The sequence below is a fragment of the Salmo trutta genome, chromosome 31, assembly GCF_901001165.1.
Source record: "Salmo trutta chromosome 31, fSalTru1.1, whole genome shotgun sequence".
NCBI classification, from domain to species: Eukaryota; Metazoa; Chordata; class Actinopteri; order Salmoniformes; family Salmonidae; genus Salmo; species Salmo trutta.
The window spans coordinates 35,242,112-35,253,179 of NC_042987.1; the positions used below are offsets into that span (position 1 = coordinate 35,242,112).

An 11,068-nucleotide genomic window follows, 5' to 3' on the forward strand; every position below is an offset into this window, starting at 1 on the left:
TGGACTCGAACCCCCCTTGGTCTCAGTCCTGACTCGGACACGAACCCCCCTTGGTCTCAGTGTTGACTCGGACACGAACCCCCCTTGGTCTCAGTCCTGACCTGGACTTGAACCCCCCTTGGTCTCACTCAGTGTTGACTCGGACTTGAACCCCCCTTGGTCTCAGTGTTGACTCGGACTCGAACCCCCCTTGGTCTCAGTCCTGACTCGGACTCGAACCCCCCTTGGTCTCAGTCCTGACTCGGACTCGAACCCCCCTTGGTCTTGACTTGTCTGGAATAGCTGTGGTCTCGGTCTTGACTCAGACAAAAACACAGTGCATTCGGAAACAATTCAGACCCCTTGACTTTTTCCACATTTTGTTACGTTACAGCCTTATTCTAAAATTGATTAAATCATTTTTTTCTCTCATCAATCTAAACACAATACCCCATAATGACTAAGCAAAAACAGGTTTGCAGAAATGTCACATTTACATAAGTATTCAGACCCTTTACTCAATACTTTGTTGATCGGGTTCAAGTCCGGGCTCTGACTGGGCCACTCAAGGACATTCAGAGACTTGTCCCAAAGCCACTCCTGTGTTGTCTTGGTTGTGTGCTTAGGGTTATTGTCCTGTTGGAAGGTGCACCTTCGCCCCAGTCTGAGGTCCTGAGCTCTCTGGAGCAGGTTTTCATCAAGGATCTCTCTGTACTTTGATCCGCTCATCGTTCCCTCAATCCTGACTAGTCTCCCAGTCCCTGCTGTTGAAAAACATCACCACAGCATGATGCTGCCACCACTATGCTTCACCGTAGGGATGGTGCCAGGTTTCCTCCAGACGTGACGCTTGGCATTCAGGCCAAAGAGTTCAATCTTGGTTTCATCAGACCAGAGAATCTTGTTTCTCATGGTCACAGAGTCTTTAGGAGCCTTTTAACAAACTCCCGACGGGCTGTCATGTGACTTTTACTGAGGAGTGGCTTCCATCTGGCCACTCTACCATAAAGGCCTGAATGGTGGAGTGCTGCAGATATGGTTGTCCTTCTGGAAGGTTCTCCCATCTCCACAGAGGAACTCTAGAGCTCTGTCAGAGTGACCATCGGGTTCTTGGTCACCTCCCTGACCAAGGCCCTTCTCCCCTGATTGCTCAGTTTGGCCGGGTGGCCAACTCTAGGAAGAGTCTTGGTGGTTCCAAACTTCTTCCATTTAAGAATGATAGAGGCCACTGTGTTCTTGGGGACCTTCAATGCTGCAGAAATGTTTTGGTACCCTTCCCCAGATCTGTGCCTCGACACAATCCTGTCTCGGAGCTCTACGCATAATTCCTTCGACCTCGACCTCATAGACAGATGTGTGCCTTTCCAAATCACGTCCAATCAATTGAATTTACCACAGGTGGACTCCAATCAAGTTGTAGAAACATCTCAAGGATGATCAATGGAAACAGGATGCAACTGAGCTCAATTTTGAGTCTCATAGCAAAGGGTCTGAATACTTATGTAAATAAGTTATTTCTGTTTTTATTTATTTTTTACTAATATTTCTAAAAACCTGTTTTCAGTTTGTCATTATGGGGTATGAATGATGAGGAAAATGTTTTATTTAATCCATTTTAGAATAAGGCTGTAACCTAACAAAATGTGGAAAAAGTCTAGGGGTCTGAATACTTTCCAAATACACAGTAGCGCCGGTATTGGTTTTGACCCAGACTCGAATAGCTCCGGTATTGGTTTTGACCCAGACTCGAATAGCTCTGGTATTGGTTTTGACCCAGACTCGAATAGCTCCGGTATTGGTTTTGACCCAGACTCGAATAGCTCCGGTATTGGTTTTGACCCAGACTCGAATAGCTCCGGTATTGGTTTTGACCCAGACTCGAATAGCTCCGGTATTGGTTTTGACCCAGACTCGAATAGCTTCGGGCTCTGTTGAATCGGGTCTCGTCTACAACTCTGGCTAGTACAACAGAAATAAGTGCTGACTGTAAATGTCAATCAGATACATTTAGAATAACATCTTATGCAATTCTTCCAAATGATCTGCTTGAAAAGACAATGAGCTTGTCTCCAGTCCACACTACTTCCCATGACTCACGTGAAATGGAATAGTTCAGAACCCCTTTGATTTCCCACTCCCCAAACCTGTGGCCCAGCTCAGTCCAGACAAGTCGCAAAACGTCTCCCCTCGCCCTTCCCCTCCTCCCTGATGAGCACGAGTAGATGGGGAGAGGAGGGAAATCGGTCTCAGTCAGTCTGACATTGCCTAAATGAAAGTATGAAAGCGCTGCCCCTTCCCCCTTCTTCTCTAAGAGCTTGGCAGTGATCAGACTACATTTCTAAGAGCTTGTCAGTGATCAGACTACACCTCTAAGAGCTTAGCAGTGATCAGGCTACACCTCCTGCCTCTCTCCAACATCAGACGCTGGTCTAGTGCGGAAGTGTGTGGGAGAGGCGAAGCGAGCCGAGGCGAGGGCCCTCGCTGGTGGCGTGAGTGAGAGGCGGCTGAACCGGTGCCCAAGTGGAGTAGCAGGGAAAATTACAAACACAGAGTCTCGGCTTCAAAAGCCAAATTAGATGCTGTCTGGCTGGCTGGCGCATCGGAGCGGAGAGAAGCGGAGCTGCATAATATTCAGATAGGGTGTGAGTGTGAAGAATTGAGCTGTAATTATTCAGCCTTTTAGCCTTTCTAGTGCAGAGGTCTGATGATCTGAACAGTAGTTGGTTAGGACCTTAATATGCTCTCTGGACCTATTGACACTAGGACTATGAATCATACTTTGGTACCAGCATCTCTAGGAATGTTTTGGAGAGCATCAATATGACAAGCTTCCAAGAAACAGACAAATAGGAGCAGAGAGAGGTAGAGGGATAGAGCAGAGTGAGGTAGAGGGATAGAGCAGAGTGAGGTAGAGGGATAGAGCAGAGTGAGGTAGAGGGATAGAGCAGAGTGAGGTAGAGGGATAGAGCAGAGTGAGGTAGAGGGATAGAGCAGAGTGAGGTAGAGGGATAGAGCAGAGTGAGGTAGAGGGATAGAGCAGAGTGAGGTAGAGGGATAGAGCAGAGTGAGGTAGAGGGATAGAGCAGAGTGAGGTAGAGGGATAGAGCAGAGTGAGGTAGTGGGATAGAGCAGAGTGAGGTAGTGGGATAGAGCAGAGTGAGGTAGTGGGATAGAGCAGAGTGAGGTAGAGGGATAGAGCAGAGTGAGGTAGAGGGATAGAGCAGAGTGAGGTAGAGGGATAGAGCAGAGTGAGGTAGAGGGATAGAGCAGAGTGAGGTAGAGGGATAGAGCAGAGTGAGGTAGAGGGATAGAGCAGACAGAAAGAGAAGTCAGGGTAAATGCAGCGTCACTGAATAGGTACAGTTGAAGTCGGAAGTTTACATACACTTAGTTTGGAGTCAATAAAACGAGTTTTTCAACCACAAATTTCTTGTTAAACTATAGTTTTGGCAAGTCGGTTAGGACATCTACTTTGTGCATGACACAAGTAATTTTTCCAAGAATTGTTTACAGACAGATTATTTCACTTATAATTCACTGTATCACAATTCCAGTGGGTCAGAAGTTTACATACACTAAGTTGACTGTGCCTGTAAACAGCTTGGACAATTCCAGAAAATGGTGTCATGGCTTTAGAAGCTTCTGATAGGCAATTGACATAATTTGAGTCAATTGGAGGAGTACCTGTGGATGTATTTCAAGGCCTGCCTTCAAAGTCAGTGCCTCTTTGCCTGACATCATGGGAAAATCAAAAGAAATCAGCCAAGACCTCAGAAAAACATTTGTAGACCTCAACAAGTCTGGTTCATCCTTGGGAGCAATTTCCAAACGCCTGAAGGTACAATGTTAATCTGTACAAACAATAGTACGCAAGTATGAACACCATGGGACCACGCAGCCGTCATACCGCTCAGAAAGGAGACGTGTTCTGTCTCCTAGAGATTCATGTACTTTGGTGCGAAAAGTGCAAATCAAAGTGCAAAACAGGTACAAAAGTATCTATATCCACAGTAAAATGAGTCCTATATCGACATAACCTGAAAGGCCGCTCAGCAAGGAAGAAGCCACTGCTCCAAACCCCCCAAAAAAAGACAGACTATGGTTTGCAACTGCACATGGGGACAAATATCGGACTTTTGGAGAAATGTCCTCTGGTCTGATGAAACAAAAATAGAACTGTTTGGCCATAATGACCATCGTTATGTTTGGAAAAAAAAGGGGGAGGCTTGCAAGTCGAAGAACACCATCCCAACCGTGAAGCACGGGGGTGGCAGCATCATGTTGTGGGGGTGCTTTGCTGCAGGAGGGACTGGTGCACTTCACAATATAGATGGCATCATGAGGCAGGAAAATTATGAAGATATATTGAAGCAACATCTCAAGACATCAGTCAGGAAGTTAAAGCTTGGTCGCAAATGGGTCTTCCAAATGGACAATGACCCCAAGCATACTTCCAAAGTTGTGGCAAAATGGCTTAAGGACAACAAAGTCAAGGTATTGGAGTGGCCATCACAAAGCCCTAACCTCAATCCTATAGAAAATGTGTGGGCAGAACTGAAAAAGCGTATGTAAACTTCTGACCCACTGGGAATGTGATGAAAGAAAAAAAAGCTGAAATAAATCATTCTCTCTATTATTATTCTGACATTTCATATTCTTCAAATAAAGTGGTGATCCTAACTAATCTAAGACAGGGAATTTTTACTAGGACTAATTGTCAGGAATTGTGAAACTGAGTTTAAATGTATTTGGCTAAGGTGTACAGTATGTAAACTTCCGATTTCAACTGGGAAACCACTGGAGCTCTGACTTACTGCAGGTGGCGTCTGCCTCATCCGAGCCGTCGGGACACTCTGGTTCCCCATCACAGCGCCAGCGGCCTGGTACACACTGGCCATTGGCACAGGCAAACTCTGCCGGGGCACAAGTCTTCCTGGCTGCTTAGCGAGAGAGATGGATGGTGAGAAGGATGGAAAGAGAGAGAGAAGAGTAGGAAGGTGAGAAGGAGAGAGATGGTGAGAGAGAGAGAGAGAGCGAGAGAAGGAAAGAGAGTGATTTTGAGAGAGAGATGGTGAGAAGGAGAGAGAAGGAAAGAGAGATGTGAGAGAGATGTGAGAGAAAGAGAGATGGTGAGTAGGAGCAAGATGGTGAGAAGGAGAGAGAGAAGGGGAGAGAGAGAGAGAGAGAGAGAGAGAGAGAGAGAGAGAGAGAGAGAGAGAGAGAGAGAGAGAGAGAGAGAGAGAGAGAGAGAGAGAGAGAGAGAGAGAGAGAGAGAGAGAGAGAGAGAGAGAGAGAGAGAGAGAGAGAGAGAGAGAGAGAGAGAGAGAGAGAGAGAGAGAGAGAGAGAGAGAGAGAGAGAGAGAGAGAGAGAGAGAGAGAGAGAGAGAGAGAGAGAGAGAGAGAGAGAGAGAGAGAGAGAGAGAGAGAGAGAGAGAGAGAGAGAGAGAGAGAGAGAGAGAAGAGAAGAGAGAGAGAGAAAGATATAAAAACAGGAGTCACCTCATTAATTAGTCACAGTATGCAGTAATCAAAGCTAGGGCTGGTAAAATGACCATATAACCATGTCAGCAACAGTTATGGATAAAGAACTTTTATTGTGTGATACGAACTGAAGATGGGACATTCACGCGATTCAAATCAAAGCGTCAAATGCGCCGAATACAACCTTACAGTGAAATTCTTACTTACAAGCCCTTAACCAACAACGGAGTTTTAAGAAAAATACCCCCAAAAAAGTACGAGATAAGAATAACAAATAATTCAAGAGCAGCAGTAAAATAACAATAGCGGGGCTATATACAAGGGGTACCGGTACAGAGTCAATGTGCGGGTTCACCGGTGTCGAGGTAATTGAGGTTGAGTTATTAAAGTCACTATGCATAGATAATAACTGAGAGTAGCAGCAGAGTTCCAGGGGGGGGAGGGGGGGCAATGCAAATAGTCTGGGTAGCCATTTGATTAGCTGTTAAGGAGTCTTATGGCTTGGGTGTAGAAGCTGTTTAGGAACTTGAAGCTCTCAACCTGCTCCACTATGGCCCCGTTGATGAGAATGGGGGCGTGCTCGATACTCCTTTTCCTGTCGTCCACAATCATCTCCTTTGTCTTGATCACGTTGAGGGAGAGGTTGTTGTCCTGGCACCACACGACCAGGTCTCTGACCTCCTCCCTATAGGCTGTCTCATTGTTGTCAGTGATCAGGCCTACCACTGTTGTGTCATCAGCAAACTTAATGATGGTGTTGGAGTCATGCCTGGCTGTGCAGTCATGAGTGAACAGGGAGTGCAGGAGGGGGCTGAGCACGCACCCCTGAGGGGCCCCTGTGTTGAGGATCAGCACGGCGGATGTGTTGTTCCCTACCCTTACCACCTGGGGGCGGCCCGTCAGGAAGTCCAGGATCCAGTTGCAGAGGGAGGTGTTTAGTCTCAGGGTCAGTGTTGAACGCTGAGCTGTAATCAATGAATAGCATTCTCACATAGGTGTTCCTTTTGTCATGGTGTGAGAGGGCAGTGTGGAGTGAAATAGAGATTGCGTCATTTGTGGATCTGTTGATGCGGTATGCAAATTGGAGTGGGTGTAGGGTTTCTTGGATAATGGTGTTGATGTGAGCCATGACCAGCCCTTCAAAGCCTTTCATGGCTACAGACGTGAGTGCTACGGGTCGGTAGTCATTTAGGCAGGTTACCTTGGCGTTCTTGGGCACAGGCACTATGGTGGTCTGCTTGAAACATGTTGGTATTACAGACTCGGACAGGAAGAGAATAAAAATGTCAGTGAAGACACTTGCCAGTTGGTCAGCGCATGCTCGGAGTACACGTCCTGGTAATCCATCTGGCCCCGCGGCCTTGTGAATTTTGACCTGTTAAAGGCCTTACTCACATCAACTGCAGAGAGCATGATCACACAGTCGTCCGAAACAGCTGATGCTCTCATGCATGTTTCAGTGTTACTTGCGTTGAAGCGAGCATAGAAGTTATTTAGCTCGTCTGGTAGGCTGGTGTCACTGGGCAGCTCTCAGCTGTGCTTCCCTTTATAGTCTGTAATAGTATGCAAGCCCTGCCATGAGCGTCAGGGCCGGTGTAGTACGATTCGATCTTAATCCTGTATTGACGCTTTGCCTGTTTGATTGTTTGTCGGAGGGCATAGCGGGATTTCTTATAAGTTTCCGGGTTAGAGTCCCGCTCCTTGAAAGCGGCAGCTCTACCCTTTAGCTCAGTGCGAATGTTAAATAATATTTTATGTCATTTTGGAGTAACTTTTATTGTAAATAAGAATATATTTCTAAACACTTCTACATTAATGTGGATGCTACCATGATTATGGATAATCCTGAATGAATCATGAGTAATGATGAGTGAGAAAGTTAGAGGCATAAATATCATACCCCCCAAAAAAGATTATTGTAATGATGAGAGGTTAGCATGTCTTGGGGGTATGATATGGGTAATGGTGAGAGGTTAGCATGTCTTGGGGGTATGATATGGGTAATGATGAGTGGTTAGCATGTCTTGGGGGTATGATATGGGTAATGATGAGTGGTTAGCATGTCTTGGGGGTATGATATGGGTAATGGTGAGAGGTTAGCATGTCTTGGGGGTATGATATGGGTAATGATGAGAGGTTAGCATGTCTTGGGGGTATGACATGGGTAATGGTGAGAATTGAGTATGTCTTGGGGGTATGATATGGGTAATGATGAGAGGTTAGCATGTCTTGGGGGTATGATATGGGTAATGGTGAGAGGTTAGCATGTCTTGGGGGTATGATATGAGTAATGATGAGTGGTTAGCATGTCTTGGGGGTATGATATGGGTAATGATGAGTGGTTAGCATGTCTTGGGGGTATGATATGGGTAATGGTGAGAGGTTAGCATGTCTTGGGGGTATGATATGGGTAATGGTGAGAGGTTAGCATGTCTTGGGGGTATGATATGGGTAATGGTGAGAGGTTAGCATGTCTTGGGGGGTATGATATGGGTAATGATGAGAGGTTAGCATGTCTTGGGGGTATGATATGGGTAATGGTGAGAATTGAGTATGTCTTGGGGGTATGATATGGGTAATGGTGAGAGGTTAGCATGTCTTGGGGGTATGATATGGGTAATGATGAGAGGTTAGCATGTCTTGGGGGTATGATATGGGTAATGATGAGAGGTTAGCATGTCTTGGGGGTATGATATGGGTAATGGTGAGAGGTTAGCATGTCTTGGGGGTATGATATAGGTAATGATGAGAGGTTAGCATGTCTTGGGGGTATGATATGGGTAATGGTGAGAGGTTAGCATGGTTTGGTGGTATGATGAGAGGTTAGCATGTCTTGGGGGTATGATATGGGTAATGGTGAGAGGTTAGCATGTCTTGGGGGTATGATATGGGTAATGGTGAGAGGTTAGCATGTCTTGGGGGTATGATATGGGTAATGATGAGAGGTTAGCATGTATTGGGGGTATGATATGGGTAATGGTGAGAGGTTAGCATGTCTTGGGGGTATGATATGGGTAATGATGAGTGGTTAGCATGTCTTGGGGGTATGATATGGGTAATGGTGAGAGGTTAGCATGTCTTGGGGGTATGATATGGGTAATGATGAGTGGTTAGCATGTCTTGGGGGTATGATATGGGTAATGGTGAGAGGTTAGCATGTCTTGGGGGTATGATATGGTTAATGATGAGAGGTTAGCATGTCTTGGGGGTATGATATGGGTAATGATGAGAGGTTAGCATGTCTTGGGGGTATGATATGGGTAATGGTGAGAGGTTAGCATGTCTTGGGGGTATGATATGGGTAATGATGAGTGGTTAGCATGTCTTGGGGGTATGATATGGGTAATGGTGAGAGGTTAGCATGTCTTGGGGGTATGATATGGGTAATGGTGAGAGGTTAGCATGTCTTGGGGGTATGATATGGGTAATGATGAGAGGTTAGCATGTCTTGGGGGTATGATATGGGTAATGGTGAGAGGTTAGCACATCTTGGGAAAGGAAAGGGGGATACCTAGTCAGTTGTACAACTGAAATGTATCTTCCACATTTAACCCAACTCCTCTGAATCAGAGAGGTGCAGAGGGCTGCATTAATCAACATCCATGTCTTTGGCACCAGGGGAACAGTGGGTTAATTGAATTGCTCAGGGACAGAACAACAGATTTTGACCTTGTCAGCACGTGGCTTTGATATTTGTGTGTCTATAAACTTATCACTCGTCATTATTTACGATTCATTCAGGACTATCCTGAGGACGGCTCATAATAATAATGAATGGAATGAACAGAACGTTATGAAATACATGGAAACCAGGTGTTTGATTTTGAGACCATTCCATTAATTCCGTTCCAGGCATTACTGTGAGCCTGTCCTTCCCATTTAAAGTGCCACCAGCCACCACTGGTTTAAGTATTTGAAAGAATTTCAAGTAGTATTTGAACCCCACAGCACACACATTAAAACACAAACACCCCAACACAGAGGTCAGAGCCATTCCATTTCCCTGGACCATTACCCCAACACAGAGGACAGAGCCATTCCATTTCCCTGGACCATTACCCCAACACAGAGGACAGAGCCATTCCATTTCCCTGGACCATGACCCCAACACAGAGGACAGAGCCATTCCATTCCCTGGACCATGACCCCAACACAGAGGACAGAGCCATTCCATTTCCCTGGACCATTACCCCAACACAGAGGACAGAGCCATTCCATTTCCCTGGACCATTACCCCAACACAGAGGACAGAGCCATTCCATTTCCCTGGACCATTACCCCAACACAGAGGACAGAGCCATTCCATTTCCCTGGACCATTACCCCAACACAGAGGACAGAGCCATTCCATTTCCCTGGGCCATTACCCCAACACAGAGCCATTCCATTTCCCTGGGCTATTACCCCAACACAGAGCCATTCCATTTCCCTGGACCATTACACCAACACAGAGCCATTCCATTTCCCTGGGCCATTACCCCAACACAGAGGACAGAGCCATTCCATTTCCCTGGACCATTACCCCAACACAGAGCCATTCCATTTCTCTGGGCCATTACCCCAACACAGAGCCATTCCATTTCCCTGGACCATTACCCCAACACAGAGGACAGAGCCATTCCATTCCATTTCCCTGGACCATTACCCCAACACAGAGGACAGAGCCATTCCATTTCCCTGGACCATTACCCCAACACAGAGGACAGAGCCATTCCATTTCCCTGGACCATTACCCCAACACAGAGGACAGAGCCATTCCATTTCCCTGGACCATTACCCCAACACAGAGGACAGAGCCATTCCATTTCCTGGACCATTACCCCAACACAGAGGACAGAGCCATTCCATTTCCCTGGACCATTACCCCAACACAGAGGTCAGAGCCATTCCATTTCCCTGGACCATTACCCCAACACAGAGGTCAGAGCCATTCCATTTCCCTGGACCATTACCCCAACACAGAGGACAGAGCCATTCCATTTCCCTGGACCATTACCCCAACACAGAGGTCAGAGCCATTCCATTTCCCTGGACCATTACCCCAACACAGAGGACAGAGCCATTCCATTTCCCTGGACCATTACCCCAACACAGAGGTCAGAGCCATTCCATTTCCCTGGACCATTACCCCAACACAGAGCCATTCCATTCCCTGGGCCATTACCCAACACAGAGGCCAGAGCCATTCCATTTCCCTGGACCATTACCCCAACACAGAGGACAGAGCCATTCCATTTCCCTGGGCCATTACCCCAACACAGAGCCATTCCATTTCCCTGGGCCATTACCACAACAACCATGGGACTGGCAGTGCAGTTAGTCTAATACAATCAACCACTCAGAGGCTTTCAGTTTGGCTTTCTGGTTACAACAGATGATGAGGTTGTTGTTTTTTCTCTCCAAAGTTGTAAAGTTGGAGCTGAGGGGCCCTGGTGTGTACAGACACGGCTAACTCTCGTTCTCCGAAAAGGCCGTCGCTCTCTCGCTCTCACCTCGTTCTGCATCGTATCTCATCAGCTCTCAATCGTTCTCGATCTCGCTCTCTCGTTCTCCTCACGTTCTTCTCTCGCTCTTCTCGTTCTCCTCGCTCTCTCGCTCTCACTCGCTCT

General features: G+C 46.7%; 1 protein-coding gene across 4 annotated transcripts in view; it reads right to left on the reverse strand.

The window, feature by feature from the left end:
• Positions 1-11,068, reverse strand: part of LOC115170102 (low-density lipoprotein receptor-related protein 8) — a 172,875-nt gene that overhangs the window by 97,075 nt on the left and 64,732 nt on the right. For 3 of the 4 annotated variants that reach the window (XM_029726394.1, XM_029726393.1, XM_029726391.1), the window contains exon 3: positions 4,794-4,919. In XM_029726394.1, coding sequence (XP_029582254.1) covers positions 4,794-4,919 — 126 coding nt within the window. The remainder of the gene's footprint in view (positions 1-4,793; positions 4,920-11,068) is intronic. The other variant, XM_029726392.1, reaches the window with a different exon arrangement.